Source organism: Equus quagga, chromosome 17, assembly GCF_021613505.1.
Source record: "Equus quagga isolate Etosha38 chromosome 17, UCLA_HA_Equagga_1.0, whole genome shotgun sequence".
Lineage (NCBI taxonomy): Eukaryota > Metazoa > Chordata > Mammalia > Perissodactyla > Equidae > Equus > Equus quagga.
This window is the reverse complement of record NC_060283.1, coordinates 9,796,418-9,813,338: the sequence shown is the minus strand read 5'-3', so window position 1 is coordinate 9,813,338 and position 16,921 is coordinate 9,796,418. Positions and strand designations below refer to the sequence as shown.

The 16,921-nt window shown below is 42.0% G+C and overlaps 1 protein-coding gene across 1 annotated transcript; it reads right to left on the bottom strand.

The window, feature by feature from the left end:
- Positions 1-1,663: 1,663 nt before the first annotated feature.
- On the bottom strand, positions 1,664-4,893 carry LOC124228382 (secretoglobin family 1D member-like). Its single transcript, XM_046642827.1, has 3 exons — positions 4,796-4,893; positions 2,970-3,157; positions 1,664-1,773 (listed from the first exon to the last, which is right to left on the bottom strand). Exons 1-3 carry the CDS (start codon positions 4,848-4,850, stop codon positions 1,735-1,737), a joined length of 282 nt encoding a protein of 93 aa, XP_046498783.1. The 5' UTR covers positions 4,851-4,893; the 3' UTR covers positions 1,664-1,734.
- Positions 4,894-16,921: the final 12,028 nt, after the last annotated feature.

Below are 16,921 nucleotides of genomic sequence, written 5' to 3'. Positions count from 1 at the left end.
CTGATCATTGATAACAGTAGATAACTGTTATCCTTCATTTCTCAATCAAGAGATTGTGTAAAAATACCTGCTATGAATAATTTGAGAAATTAATAATGTTCTCTTACTTCAAGCATTTGCAAACACCTGTCCACTAGTATTTCATGGTTATTGAAATGAGACAAGGATCACAATTCAATTTTTTTGGTCTCAATGAGGATGATGTATTACAGGAAGGTATCTCAGAGCCCAGGACACTATTTACGAGACTCTTGATAAGGCCAGGAAGGATGAGGACTGGACTGTGATGATGGATTGGGGATGGAAAAGAGGGGACGTTCAGAAGTGACATGCTGTGCCGGTGGAGGAGGCAGAATTTAGTGGGCTCTTAGATGTCAGGAGAGAGATGAACTATAGTAAGCTCATAAAACCCTGCCAAATATTCACATCCTAATCCCTGGAACTCATAATGTTATTCTTCTTTGGCAAGAAAGGACTTTGCAGAAGTGATAAAGTTACAGATTGTGAGATGGGAAGACTAACTTGAAATTTCTGGTGTCCTCTAAATGTAATCCTGTATATTTTACATGAACGAGGCAGAAGAAGACTTTGCACACTCAGAAAAGGAGAAGGCAATGTGACCTCATGGGGCAGAGATTGGAGTGATGTGGACACAAGATGAGATACACTATCAGCCATCAAAACTGGAAGCACCTAGGAGGTTTTCACCTCAACTTTCCACAGGGAGCATGGCCCTCCTGACACAATGATTTTAGCAGAGTGGCACAGATTTTAGACTTCTGTCCTCCAAACTTTGAGAAAACACACTGATTTAAGCCACCAAGTGGGAGTAGATTACAACAACCACTGGAAACTAACCCAGATCCTATGATGTATCCAAATTTTCTGAGTCAGTTGCCTCATTGGGAGGTGGGTCCATTAGCCTGGATGGGGAGGGGAGGCACATTCAAGAGGACTATGTTGTGGGCAGGAAGTGTGTTCAATTTTATACGTTTCTTCAGAAATAATTCTGGAGTGCTTGAATGGAGTTGTCTATATGGCATCTGGATGCTTGTTTCTGGAGCTCTTCGGAGAATTTGAGGGAGTAAGAGTTAGCCTTAGGTGTTGGTAAGTGGTGTAGTCATCGATGAGCCTTGTGAGTGTGCAGAGTAAAAAACAGTTAACCAAAGGTTAAACTCTAGAGATTCACTAAAATTGAGAGGTGGATGAAAACAAATTATACTGGACAGTTCATAGGATTAAAACCACAGTAAAGGGGTGAAAACCAAGTAGATTGATTGTGGTTATGATGAGGACAAAATATTAGTGATGCTTCTGATTGGGAAAGACCTGTCTGGCCAAACAGGCTACAAGCATCACTCAGTAAAGACCAGTAGCAGGAATGTTTTAGTTACTTTTTACCCTCACCATCCTTTTTACCCATGGCAACGTAAATGGGAAATCTGTAAAGTAGTGCAGGATGATTTGTGACAAAGCTTTCCTCTTCTGATCCCAGTACCTCAGGCTGCCATGGTTAACTGGACGTTGAGTCTCTGAAATGTACTAGTGACAACACCCAATGGCCACTTCATGTTGATAACCACCCCAACTTGAGGTCAGAGACTATTAAATAATGACAAGACAAGTAGAGAAGTGCAGGGAAAGTAATTTATTGAAGCAAGATGTTGAAACCTTTACATTTTCCAGGAAAGAGCAGGTGACGGTTGAAAGACAGAGGTACTATGGCAGAAGTTTTCATAAATCCTGGGAAGTACACTTTAGCAGTACATTACTCTGAAACAGAAAAAGAAGAAAGAAATGAGATATCTATTCATGCTGCTCCTGGAGATGACATATTAACACACTCTGTTCTTCACACCAAGATGCCAATGAAATTTCAGCCAACAGAAGGCAAATGGAAGATACGAGGCATAGTCCCAGTATGCTGGTAAACTAAATAGACCTCGTAGAGTTACAACTGGCCATGCAAGTCAGAAAAGATACATTTCCATAGTCCAACAGATAAGCCCTGAGGTCACCCAAGCTTAGGACCCTTCTTTGGAAGGACGGGGTGAAGAGTTGGACAGAGCAACCCAGTATTTCTTTTCTCTGATGTCCTGGGACAGAGAACTCTAATATTTCACTCCAAAAGGGACACAGGGTTGAGAGAAGGAGACTGGGATGGGAGAGGACGTAGGAAGTACTACTTTCAGGAGATTCCCAGCCTCGGGGTGTAGAAATTCAACCTGATGGCACATGGACTTCTCAGCATTGAGAATCCAGCTTCTATGAGCATTTGCAACTGAACCTCATGACATAAATCCAGCATAGATGGGTTGAGAGATGCCTTTAAATATCTGCCTTCTTGATAAAGACATAATTTAAGTGCTTCACCTTCACAAATTGCTACAGAAAAGATAACAAGTGGGGTCTCTGCCCATTGGCCATTATAAGGAGGATTAATGAGTGAGGAGCAGAAAAGTGGAGGGGGTTCAAGGAGTGGGCCCTGGCTCTGTAGAAAGTTTCAAGGGCCGAACTAGCACCCCCTCCAAACTGACAGAGGGCCTTGGAATATTTTTCTCCCTCATTCAACACTCAACGCTTCCCATGAGATTCCACAGGGACTGTGTCCATTGGCTGAGGGGAAATTGCCCTCAGGAAAGCTCCCAGGCATGAAGACAGCAGTGCTTTGGCCCTTCAACATCACTGCGTAGGGCTCTTGGTATCCTCCTTCTCAGGACAATACAGGGAACCTGGTGCCTAGAGAGGTGACCTGAGAAGGAGGAACGCGTCCAGACCCTGCTGCAGCCTTGGCATAGCTCAGCAGGTGTAATGTTATCATCTACCCTGTGGCCACTTGGTCACCCTATCAGATGTGAAATGAGAGGCAGGTGCCTCTACAATCTATGACCCCAAGGAGCAGCACCCTGACCTCCTTCCTGGCTGTTCACCTGAGTGGAAGTTTCTATGCACAAAGAAGAAAGAGTTACCAATGCATTTGCGATTCGAAATCTGTCCACAATGGAGATCTCATCTGTACATTGCTTCACTTGCATCATGGCCCAAACAGCTTCTGCAGGTGCTTTATATTTCGAAAGGGTTATCTTATAGAACTCGTCAGGAGTGAAATACATTGCTGTATGATCAACAGCAAGGGATGGGCAGACAGTTGCCTTGACTGGAGAAGAAGAAAAAGAAATACAGTTCATGTGAGGAAGAGGTTCTTTCCTATGGCTCCTTTCTTAGAACTAGATAGGAAACCCAGGGATTTCATATTCCCATCTCATTGTGCTGATGATAATGTGGGGCCCTCAAGGTCACACTGCATGCAGCAGTGCTAGGACTGGGCACCAGGTGTCATGATGCCTAATTCTTTTTTTCTTTTCAGGCACAGCCCTACTTTCCTAAACTACTCTGGTTTCCTGAAATTCACTATCCCTAGATTTTAAAAATACTAAGTTTTATCTGTTAATAGAGTGACAATTAGGAAAGAGGAGAGTTTTGATAATAAAATTTCAAATAAATACTAGATTCAGAATCTTACCAGAGGTCACAGATGGGAAAGTAAAACTGGAGAAGTTTAAATAAACTATTTGTATGTTGGAAGATGCACTGAAATCAAATTGAAACTAGGATTCTTGGATGCAGACATAGCTCAAATGCTAAAAAACAGTGAATATAATCAATTTAAACACATTTGAAGCTTCTGCACAAAGTTATGATTGGCTCTTTTATTCTGCAGTGACGTACAGAATTTCCTAGAAAGGATGAGAGCTGGAGAGAAGGCTCATTCCTGACCCCACTGGAATTGTGCTCAGACTGGAAGTAACCACTTTTCCTCATCTGGATTCTCCATTCCCCTAAGTCTTTGCAACCAGCCTGCCACCTGGGACATGCCCTACCTGGCTCTGATATGAGCCCTGGTCAGACATCAAACTATGCAGAGTATTTGGAGAGGGTAAATCAGAGCGAAGAAAGGAAAAGAAGTGGATGTTTAGAAAGTCAAATGAAAAAGAAAGACTCCACAAGAATGAGTCAGTATCGGGGGTGTGAAGACATGCAAAGGTATTGTTGAAGGAATGGCTAGAATTGATCTAGAAAAATAGAAATTGTAGCCCTAATGACAGTACTAGTTCTCTTCCAATTCCTGGTGGCAATCCTAGAAAACTAGTAACTTTTGTAGAGATGTTGACTGCTGCTTATTCACAAAGCCCATTTTAAGATTTACTATCCAGAGATTCAGAGAACATTGGCTCTTCTTGAACTAAGAACTCTCAAAAAACTCTTCCATCTGTAACATTTTGTGAATCTGAATCCATGATTTAAAAAGCTGTGGACTCAACTGGTACCTGAAAATTTCTGGAAGGAGGACATCTGATAACTACATGATGTGTGCTCGATACCAAGAGCTGGAATCCTGACACACGTCATCCCACTCCATTGTCATAGCTACTCTTGGTGGTAACTGTGAAACCCAGTGACATGAGGGGACTTGGAGAGATTAAACATTTTGTTCAATGTCCAAGTGCTGGTAAGTGGCAGAGCCACAATTCACATCCAAATCTTATTAGGCCAGCTGCTTCTCAAACACAGATCACTGACAAGGAGTGGAAAACTCTTAAAATCTGCCTGCAATCATTTTTTTAAGTTCCAGAGTGTTGGAAATTAACAAAATGAGCCCTGGGCTTTTGGGGAGCTACTTCAGTAGTAGAGGAAACGTTTGGATTTTGATCTGATCATCTCAATTAATTTCACCTAGTTCAGACAAAGGTTACTTACCAAGGCTGGTGCTGGACTGATTAGAAATGATACTCACCATCATAGCAGCACAGGGCCAGAGTGACCAGCAGGACAGACACGGACAGCCTCATGGTGGTTTATTTGCTTTGAGCTTTCAGCTTTAGCAAACGTTGAGCAATTAGGAGCCGTACTTAGGGGCCTGGGGAGTCCAGGGCTATTTGTACCTTGGGAACCTCACTAGCAGGTCACAAGGTCTGGCTTCCAGCCTTCCCTTCCTGACTGATTGCTGTTGCCATCCATCTGTTTCACAGCTCCCACACTTCCTTCCTTTCCAAGTAGGACAGATTCCAGGAGAGCAACTCAAAGGGATTCTACTCTGTTCCACAGGAAGACATTCAGGCACCTCTGTAAATGTGTCCTGCTTCCTTAGAGTCTTTGATCCTTGTATGTTTGTTCTTTGTGACAGTGCAGAGGCACAGGTGTGTTCTGATATCAGGAGGGCAGATCAGGGGACTGGGAAGCTTGGGGGCTGCAATTGGGTTACAGAGACAGGTTGTAGCAAGACCCAGCTTTGACCCCTCCTCTGGGTGATGATGGCCAATCATGCCTGGTTCAGGTGCACACTGGTCAAATCTGAACAAGAATTATCCTCTCTCTCAGTTCCCCTTCCATCACCTTCATCTTCACACAGAGGTCCCATAAAACACTATTGAACACATTCCACCCTGGAAGAGTTTCTTGGTGGAAAGACTCCTTCATCTCTTCCCTCCCTGGCTCATTCCCAGGCCAGAGTCTTTTCTTCTGGTGGAGATGACAGCAATGTAGAGGTTCATATTTTTGGCCCACGAAGAGCAAGGCTACCATGAGGACTAGCCACTCACCTGTCATGTTATATTGACATGATGATTAAACGAACTCAATGCTCTTTTTTTCCCAAGAAATCCTGGGGTGTTGGGAGCCAGAGGAGCATCACACATATTAAGAGTTTTTCTGCCCTTGAGATCCAAGCAGGGAAGATGATGGAATAAAGAGACAGGTGAACAGGGTGGGTGCACACTTTCCCTTCCTCCATGAACTCAAGTCTTCTATTCAAACCTGGTTTTGTTACCTGGGTCAATTTCATTTTTAAGGGAGGTAAAGACAATCCCCAGCTAAGCAGTATGTGCACCACCTGCCATTCCACTCTTGTGCTATCCTGTTCTGTGTGAATAGGAAGCACTTTCTTTTATCAGAAATTGCCTGCTTAAATGAAAGTATTTTTGCAAACACTCACACTCGTGGCCCGAGGTTTGCAGTCTCCATTGTACAATCAAATCACTTGGGAACTTTTAAAAAATACAGACTCCCTGAGTCCCTTCTCTGGAGATTTTGATTCAGTAGGTCTTAGATGATGCCCAGACACCTGTGCCAGTTAAACTCCACTGGTGATTCTGCAGGGCAGCTGGACTGGAAACCACTGAGAAAGACCTTTATTAACAAGGGGCATGTTTATGACCTGTGTTATCAGTGTGCACACTACAGGGTTTGGATAAGTCCCAGCAGAGGGCCACAGCAGTACCCACATGATTAACAAACGACGGTCCATTTAGGCAGCCTGCCTCTACCAGGAGGAGTAGGAGGCATGGTGGTAAGGACCATGGGAACCTGGGTTCAGATTGTTCACTGCCTCACACCTTAGGAGTATTACTCAGTTTATATAAAAGAACCAAGTTTTCTCATCTGAAAAAGGTGGCTAATAAAAGTGCTCCATGACAGGTTTTGTGGGATGAATAAATGTGTGTGTGTGTATGTGTAAATTTACCAGCTGGCACATACTAACATCTCAAAAAATGTTGACTACTATTATCCTGTTCTCTTTGTCAAACATTGTGGGTTGTCACCACTTCCTAGTTTAGAGCTCTGATGAAAACCACATAATCACCACTTTCCAGAACTATAAAGACACTTAGATACACCTCCTTTCTCTGAAATATAAGGAGGAGGAAACCAGGCTCATGGTGTGAGTCTACAGACCCATAGACATGAATTAAGTTGTTAAACCTCTGTGGCAGCCTACTAAGCTGTCAGAATGTGTCCATGATCTGCTGAGTAGAGCTTGTGCTGGCAGAGATTCAGATTCACAGTATATTCCATCGGGGAGGGAGATATTTTTTATTCCAAATGCTCTTCTCAACTGCTCAGGCTTTTTTTATTCTTTATAGTTCATGCCTTTTCAGGTCTGCCCTCCTCCCTGTCTAACGGACTTGCTATTCCAAGTCTATCTTCTAATCCTTGAGGGATTGGTCTTGACCACAATGACTTGGTCAATGTCCTTTTTGTAGGCTCTGCTGGTACAACACATATCTTTTGACACAATTACAAAGTTGCAGACTTACAAACGTATAGTCAGTTAATTGATGAAAGCCCCCCTGTGTCTCAGCTCCGTAATTTCAGGACAATATCTGGTTTCCTCATTATTGCTTAGTACAGTGTCTGGCACAGAGAAGAGGAGCAGTAAGCATTCCTTGCTAGAAACATACTGCTGTCGTCTTCCACATAGGTCACTGTGTTGCAAAACCATCTGTAGCTAATAACAATAGAGGTAATAAAGAGATTAGCAAAATTTTTCCTTGCTAACTGTGGCCAAACACTCTGAAACACAATTTATTATATTTCCTTAAAAATTAAAAATACTGTTAAATGACAAGACATTTATATCATGTAAAATGAGAGAGTGAGAACTGAAGAGAGAGATGAGCTATATGACTGAGAATGAGATTCTACCATAGAAATTAGATGCCTATCGAAACTGGATGCCTATAGAAATTCAAGGGTGAACAAAGCCCTCATGAGCCTGCATTCCCCAGAGAGGAGGACTTTGTGAAGTGGTGATGATTGACTTGGTTCTTGAAGGACAAATTGGATGAGGATGACAGAACAGAGAAAATATGGGGAGCATCTGGGCAGAGGTATGGTCATGAAGCTGAGCTCCACACACAAGAGGACACTGATGCCCACAGTCTTGCCAGAGTCTGTCTGCACAGGGGCTTCACTCACTGTCCATTGACTGTGAGGTAACCTAACAATACTGACCTTCCATCACAAGAGCAGATGCTTTTGGATATTTCTCTATAGCATCATTTCCCAATCACGGCTTTACTGACATTAAAGGCTAAAGAATTCTTTTGTGAGTCAATTTCCTGAGCATCACATGTTGCTTAGCAGCATCCTTGGTCTCTACGCACAAATGCCAGTAGCAAACCACCCACCCTGTGGGAACACCACAAACATCTCTGGAAACTGACAATGTCCACAGGGGTGGGTGAAAGGAGGGAATAAATCAGCCCCAGAAGAGAATCACAGTGCTGGCAGTGGAAATGCTTTATATCAGATCCTCCACACCACTTGCAATACCACTAAGGACCAGAGGTTCACAATTGTGGCTGCCTATACTTGCCAAGAAAATATGGGTATGCAGTGGAGAGAAAATTACTAACAAATAGAGAAGATATTGATGTAGTGAAACATATGAGTTGTCACATGTGTATGGGATTAAATATTTTAAGACACATTCTATAGAAATGTTAAGTTGTGTCAAGTTCAGTGTTTTGGTGAATGAGCCAAGGAGAATTACCCGAGGCTGACACTTGATCCTTCCCCAGCTTCTAAATCCGGCTCACTGACCAAGTCAATAGATGGATCCAGTTTCGATTGGATCAAGCTAATGGCTAGTTACTTCCAGGGAAAAAGGAGACTGAGGAGGCCCAGCCCCTGAGGGTATGGGCTCCCACTTCCTCCTCTCCTCACCTGTGCCCTCTCTATTGTGACTTCAAAGTCCTCATCCAGGAACAGAAAGAACATGGTGTAGCACCAGGATGTCATGCTGATATCTGGTTTTAGTGTTGGGTTTGATCTCTTACTTTACTAAAGATTCCAATTTAAATGAGCTTCTCTCTCTAAATAGATGGAATAATAAAATGTAATATAACATCTGTCCTGAAGGCAATCAGACAACAATTAAGTAGCTACACATCGGCTACTGTCACTCAAAGTGATACCGACCCTGATATCAGTTTCTCTATATTAAACCCAGCATATATGAAGTTAAAACCAAAACACTCTTTTTCTGCTTACTCCCTGGCTTCCAGGCTCCAGAATCCACTAACCACTATGGAGACAGACACCACCAAGGACAAGCGCCTGGGTTCATTATCTCTTCCCCACACAGGCTGGTGGGAAAGTTGCTGACCAGCAAGGTCATGGGCTCCCTCCTCCCTGCAAGTAGTCTCAAGGCCAAAGACAGGGCACAGGAAGTGGGCTGTCTTTGCTGTGGCATTGGAAATGAATAAGGAGTTTCAGTTCAGTGGGACTGAGGTGAAGACAGTGGGAGAGGGGAGTTCACAGAGAGCAAAGGCCTCAAGCAGAAACTTTGGGCCCTGCACAGAAATCCACCTGGAGTTCATCTAGGGCAGTTGTGGGAGTCAAGGTCACAAGGTCAAGGTCACATCTGAAACATAAAGTGAAGGTCCATAATGCTCAGACTCAAAATATCAATAATTTTGGCAGATGTCTCTCAAATCAGAACTCCTACCTCCTTCTCCAGGCTCAGCCATCTGCTGTCTGCCCTTGATAAAGTTACTTGACCTCTTATCTCATTTTGTGCAGCTGAGGAGAAATGATATGCTCATCTCATAGAGAGAGTGATCACAGATCTTGGTTCGCTCAGGAGATTCCTAGCTTATGTGGTTGTCCCAGCATCTCACCCATTTAGTGACCTCTTTCACCCTCCAAAGTGCCCCAGTTTCACCATTAAGTTTCAACATCACCCTGCTCATTGGATTGTAGATGTGAAGATTAAAAGAGGTTCTCACCAGTGCCCTGCATCAAGCAAGTGCTATGTAATTGCTTGCCATTAATGTTTTATTGAATTTTGAAAACAGGTAAACATGAGTTGGTGCTGAGTATTGAGAAGATGACTAGGCCAACAGAATGAAGACTATGTTTGAGAAGAAGTGATACATAAATTATATCTCAATAAAACTCTTTTAAGAAGGAGTCAGGAAAATATCAAGTAAGCCTGAATCAAAAACAGTGGTTTATTTTCAACTTAGGACTTCAATCTCAGATCAGAACATGATTGTCCCTAGATCTCGTAGAGAATGTAAAGTAGAAGCAGAGACTTCACTGGTCTATAATGGTCCTAGTGGTCCTTCAAGGTTTATCATAACTCCTTTCTCATTTTTATAAAGCTAATCTCTGGCATTTGACATGTAGACAGCACCTGTTCTGTGCCCAGCCCTGTTCTGAGGACATACACATTGCAGCTCATTCAGGCCTCATGATGATCCTAGGACTGTTCCCACTGTAGAAAGAGACACGACTGTGAAATTTCCACACCAAGCTGGGAGCAAGGCAAACGAGGCACAAGGTCCACTAATGGCCTGGATACTGTGAACAATGAACATCTCACTGACAACCACAGGTCCCCTGCTGTTTTTCGATGGAATGCTCTCTATATGTCTGTTAAGTCCACCTGATCAAGTGTTTCATTTAAATCCACCATTTCCTTGTTGATTTTCTGTCTGGATGATCTATCCATTGATGTAAATGGAGTGTTGAGGTTCCCTACTATTATAGTTTTGCAATTAATTTTTCCCATTAGGTCTGTTAATAGTTGTGTTATTTATTTTGGTGCTCCAGTGTTAGGTGCATATATATTCATAAGTGTTATGTCCTCTTGGTAAAATGTCCCTTTTGCTGTTATATACTGCCCCTCTCTGTCTTTCATTGTCTTTTTTACCTTGTAGTCTGCTTTGTCTGGTATAAGTATGGCAACACCTGCTTTCTTTTGCCTTCCATTTGCTTCAATTAACCTCCCCCATCCCTTCACTCCAAGACTGTTTGTCTTTAGATTTGAGATGTGTTTCCTGGAGGCAGCATATTCTTGGGTCTTTCTAATCCATCCAGCAACTCTGTGTCTTCTGATTGGAAAGCTCAATCCATTTACATTTAGAGTGATTATTGATATATGAGGACTTAATACTGCCTTTTTCTCTCGTTTTCTGGTTGTTCTATATTTCCACTGTTTCTCTTCCTTAGTATTTCTGACTGCCGTTTCATTTTGATAGTTTCCTGTGGAAGCTTACTCAGTTTTCTCTTTTTTCATGAATTGTGGCTCTGCTCTGATTTTTTGTTTAGTGGTTACCGTGAGGTTTGCATAAATGCTCTCATAGATGAGATAGTCCATTTTCTGACAGCCTCTTATCTCCATTAGCCTAAGCAGGTTCCAACCCTCTTCTTTTCCCCTTCTGAGCTATTGTGGTCACAAACTATTGTGTTCTGTGTTGTGAGTTTGTGACTAAGTTGAAGTGTTTATAGTTACTTTTGATGCTTCCCTTCCCTTTATCTTTTAAGTTATAACTAAGCATTTGCTACTCTGCTCTGATGGTTACAGTTTTCTTATTTTGTCTGTCTATTTATCTCCTTGTTTAAATCTTTGTACCTAATACCATATGCAAAAATGAACACAAAATGGGTTAAAGACTTGAATTTAAGACCTGAAACCATAAAACTCCTAGAAGAAAATATTTGCAGTACATTGTTAGACATTCTGCTTAGCAGCATTTTTTGAATACTATGCCTATGTAGGCAAGAGAAAGAAAAGAAAAAATTAACAAAAGGGACTACAGCAGACTAAAAAAACTTCTCCACAGCAAAGGAAACCGTCAAGAAAATGAAAAGACAACCTACCAACCAGGAGCAAATATTTGCAAATCATTTACCCAACTAGGGGTTAAGTTCCAAAATATATAAAGAACTCATGCAATTTAACAACAAAACATCCTGATCAAAAAAATGGGCAGAAGATATTAACAGACATTTCCCCAAGGACTATTTATAGATGGCCAACAGACACATGAAAAGATGTTCAACATCACTAATTATTGAGGTAACGCAAATCAAAATTATAATTATATATCAACTTATACCTGTCAGGATGGCTACAATTATCAACACAAAAAATGACAAATGTTGGACAGGATGTGGAGAGAAGGGAACCCTCATACACTGCTGGTGGGAATGTAAAATGGTGCAGCCACTATGGAAAACAGTGTGGAGATTTCACAAAAAATTAAAAATAGATATACTATACAATCCAGCTACCCCAAAGATCTTGAAATCAATAATCCAAAGAGATTTATGAACCCCTATGTTCACTGCAGCATTATTCACAATAGTGTAGACCTGTAAGCAATCCAAGTGCCCTGTTACAGACGATTGGATAAAGAAGATGTGGTATATATATATAGACAATGGAACACTACTCAGCCATGAAAAAAGACAAAATCATCCCATTTGCCACACCATGGAAGGACCTCGAGGGTATGATGTTAAGCAAAATAAGCCAGATAGAGAAAGACCAATACTGCATGATGTCACTCATATGTGGAAGATAAACACATGGAGAAAGAGAACCGATTAGTGGTTACCAGAGGGGAAGGGGGCTGAAGGGTGGGAGAATGGGGAAAGGGGGCACATGTACGGTGATTGATAAAAATTAGAATAGTGGTGGTGAGCTTGATGCAAGCTATACAGGAGGCAATAAATAATAATGTACACTCAAAATTAAACAATTTTTAAACCTTTATGATTTCAATAAAATATTGGGAAAAAAAGATGTCCCCAAGATCAGAGCCTTTCCTAACGTTTCTGTCCTGAGTAAATACCTCTCCACCAGACTTCTAGACTTTGGCAAGATCATAAGGAAGAAGGGGCTCACCTCCAAAGAACATGCCTGAGGTTAATGTCCCAACAGCCCTGTAGGTCAGGGGCAGAACCAGTTTTACAGAATGAATGAAAAGAAAAATGTGGCATCTCTTACTCCAAAAAGTGTGGGACTGATACGAGTAACTTACATTTAAAAAATTTAGATCATGTCAATTTCAAAATAACTCTTTTGAAGGCTTCTGTGCCAATGCCTGTGTCACTGAGAAAAAATGACTCTCACTGAATGTATCTATTTTATTAAGTATGGGAAGGCCTCAAATGACCAAAACATTAGTGTGAGTATATCTCAGGGCTTCTATGAGCCTGAGGACAGGCCAAATATAATTCCTTCTTACCACCTACAATAAATATCCCTGAAGACACTAGACCATTCCAGGTAGAATCTGAATCATTTAACTTTGCACCATGGTTTGTCATAGGAGGTGATCGATAAATATCACACCAACACTGACACTGAAGTCCATTTCACTCCTCTAGTTTCTGACCTTAATATGGGACCTGGTCAAAGCTCCTTTTGGGAAGAGAAAAAATCAGGCCGGCAGCACCACCATTCTGACTTTTTGGTTTCTCCTGTTTCTCCCTGTAAATGCTGGCTTGAAAAGAGTCTTTGTGGGTCATGTTACTGTTTTCGGATCACCAGAGAATGATCATTATCAGTTGGAGAGAGAAAACATGGAGGCAAAGAAAACACGACTTCTTCATTGTGGGAACCATGAGCATCATGTGGGTGGGATTTTTTTTTTGCTGAGTAAGACACCTCTGAAGGGTCTAGAGACCCAGCAGGTGACAGGGCAGGTCCATAACAAGTAGGGCTCTAGGCAGAGTCCCCACTAAGTCCTGATGACAAAAACATTATTCTATTTCATTATTAAGGTCCTTCACTTGCCTTTGGAATGAAAATCGCCAGCAAATGTCAACTGTGTGAAATTACACACCTGAGAACATAACCGTCTGTATTTCTAGCATCCTTCTAAATCAGTTTTGCTCTTGGCAAGTTATGCTCCAGTGAAAGATGGAAACAAAGAGTCACAAATAATCCTGACAGCAAATAATGCATTCACAGATAAACTATTGACTCATTTCTCTGGCTCCCTCCTTCATTTTTTTTTAACTTAAACCAACTTTGTTTCTCTCCTTCCCATGACCTTCATATCATCCCTGCTAAAACTGATGTGGCTTTTCCATCCCATGAGGCTGTCTTGTCCCTCTCTTGACACCAAGAAAAACAAGTTCTTTACCTTGCCAAGTACCATCTGCTCTAAGCCCACTGTACTTGCTGTTCCCTCTGCCTAGAACACTTTTCCCACATTTGCCCCTGGACATCATCGTCCACTCATCCAACCTTAAAAGTCCCTTCCCCATAGCTTTGCCTGGACCTCTGTGAAGGACGCTGCCCCTAGGGGTTGTGCTGTTGTTCTTTACGCAGTCACTGTCCAATATCGTTCACTCAGTTGGAGGTTTGTTTGTTGCCTCGCAGGTAATAGGTGAGCTCCACAGAGCACGGTCCTCCTACAATGTGTTCCTACTACTGAATCTGTGGCACAGAGCACAGGGCCCCGTCATAGGAGAAGCTCATGGTTATTGTTGAACAATGGATGGGTGGATGGATGCATGGATGAAACCTCCCATTTTTTCATGATTACCATGATTTAAGTCCTGTGGTAGGCTCTTTATATAGTCTGTCTTCCTTATAAAAACAGGCATGGCATCATTTGTGGCCATTTTAGAAATGAGGAAAAGGAAGCTTGGAGTGACCACTGCTTTAACTTGCCCAAGGACTCTTCATGATTAGGTGTTGCATCCAAGAGTGAAAACCTACACCTGCATGAACCCAGATCTCATCACCCTCCACGATTCAGCACTGCCTCCCCTAAGCAATCAGTTATTCTGCTTCTTCACATCATCCCTGTGAATCAGTGGAAGAAAAACCTTGAAAAGCTAACAAAAACTAAAACAAAATTAAATCATTGATTTACAGTCGATGAATGTAAGAAATTAACTAAGTGAGATATTATTTGTAAAAACAACCTTCAGAGAGGTGAGACATTCCCAAATTCAAGCGTTTGGGTGAAAAAGTGTCTATTGACGAGGGAAGTCTGCCCCCTGGAGGAGATATCTGGTATTGCACCGAGCCCGGGTGTTTGGTAAACTGGCGGGAACAGACTCACAGGGTATGAAGCTTTTTGTACATTGAAGAAGAAGGAGAAATGCAAGAGAAAGAAGTGGAAGAAGAAGAGGAGAAAGAGGAGAGAATGATGACCACAATAATAATAAAAAAATACCAGGGTGACAACACAGGGTCACAATGGTGTAATTTGCTTTTTTATTTAGAAAGGACTTTTACATTAATTTTACCTAAAGTTTTGTATTGTTATTGCACTTCTAAAGTTTCTTGGGATCTAGAAAGCTCCACCACCTTGGTTTCTACAAACAGCACAGGCTGGCTGGGTTCTGGTTGACTCTCACTGTCGTTTCCAGGTCCAATGCCAAGTTTAGCGTGTGACACATTTCCTCATTTATGGGAGGGATTAAAGTGGTGACCAGGAAAATAAAAGGAGGAGGTCTCCGTACTCTCCTCTAGAGTGAGTCCCTTCATCCCTGCAACATCAGAGACCAGGCAACAACAGCTCCTTCCACCATGAAGCTGGTGACAGTCCTCATGCTGATGATATTTGCCCCTTTACTGCTATGCAGGTGTCTACATGCAAAGAAGGCAGGCCTTTGACTAAAGGCTGTTGTCAGGATCCCTGTGGAAGAATTCCTGGTCCCCAAACCTTAGTACAGGGTAGCCCCAGTATAATGTGTCTGAGGGTACTAGGCCAAAGGATTATCATTAATTCTAGAAAACGAAGGTAATTTCCTCATGAGCTTTGTCTCTGCCATGGAGCTGCATGTAGCATCTCAATGCTATTCAGGGCATATCACCATCATCACAGGTACCATGAAAACCAGGATGAGTCTTGAGTTTGAATATTAGAATTATGTATTTCAGTGGGACAAGGGAATGACGTGCTTTCATGGCCCCCTGACATTGGCTCTAGCTGGGTTTCCTGAAAGAGGCACTCATGGAGTTTCCTTCAAAGTGGAAAGAAATGGAAAAACCTCACAGGAGGAAAGGCTCAGGCTACATGTGTAACCCAGTGTCTGACCTCAAATGGGCGTCCACTCTTCACACATTTGTGGAGTGGATTTGAGCCTACTGGGATGCCCAGTTCTTCATGATCAACTCTGACTGGGGAGAACTCACATCCTCTGGAGGTCTCCTTCCAGCAATGAAGATCCAGAGGGAGGAAAATGCCCTGGCAGCCAGAATCTGATCTTCAGTACTAGAACAGTCATTAGTGTGCTTTGTTCAATTTACCAAGCTCTTTTAATATCCTACTTCATTTGTTCCTGAATTATGTGCGGATGTGTTAAAGGTGATATGCTCTTGGAAGATCAGCAAACACATGGATAAAGAGAACAGATTAGTAGTTACCAGATGGAAAGTGCATAGGGGTGGGCAAAGAGGGTAGAGGTGCACATATTTATGGTGGGATAAAAATTAGACTATTAGTGGTGAGCTTGAGGCAGTCTACGCAGAAACTGATAAATAATAATGTACACTCAAAATTATACAGTGCTATAAACCTTTATGAGTTCAATAAAATAATTGAGGGGAAAAATGCTGATATGCTCAAGGTCAACTAAATAGAAAATTCCAAAGTCAAAGATGAAAATCTGGCTATCCTGAATCCAATTCCAGAACGTCTTCCCTACACAACTCAAGTGGTGACAACAGATCACTTCATGAACAAGAATTTATTCGTGCGTTATTTTTTGTTGCAGAAAGTAGTGTCAATAGAGCTAATGGACAGTATCCTGAAACCAATACATCTACAGTATTTGGAAATGCTAGTTGATGCCCTGAATAATAATAGTGAAGCATCACATGACTCTGAACAAAGAAATATGAGGTAATGTTTAATATATTGTACTAAATCAGAGCATCTCATTTCTTGAGCATGCTCCTTAATTGTGGTTGCATAATGTTGGGCTTCTCTGGTTTGTAGAGGCAGGATCATGGGGGAGGGCAGATTTTAGGGCTTAAAGGAAATCCCAGATCCTGACTTTACTCTCTTGGATTAAGAACTCAAGACCATTCCCCATAATCTTTCTGAATGTATGTCTCTACTGTGATGTTAGAAGATGACAAAAATCATAGTTATGCTGCAAAAGGGTCCTGTACTTCCATAATTGAGCCCATGTCTGCATGCTTTCATCCCAGGTTCCGGGTGCCAACCTCTTGAGGATGTGGTTGAAACGACAATTAATCCTGAACTGTCCATGACTGAATATGTAGAATCTATTCGAGAGTTCATACCAGGTAATGCCACTGAGAAAGCCGCAGTGCAAGTGAAGCAATGTTATCTCAACCAGTCAAAGGAAACTCTGA

Excerpts from the sequence above, each read along its gene's own strand:
- LOC124228382 (XM_046642827.1), bottom strand. The coding sequence starts at position 4,850 with ATGAGGCTGTCCGTGTCTGTCCTGCTGGTCACTCTGGCCCTGTGCTGC. Across the intron at positions 3,158-4,795 it reads GGCCCTGTGCTGCTATGATG|TCAAGGCAACTGTCTGCCCA; the intron begins GTGAGTATCATT and ends CTTCTTCTCCAG. Across the intron at positions 1,774-2,969 it reads TTCGAATCGCAAATGCATTG|AGTAATGTACTGCTAAAGTG; the intron begins GTAACTCTTTCT and ends TTTCTGTTTCAG.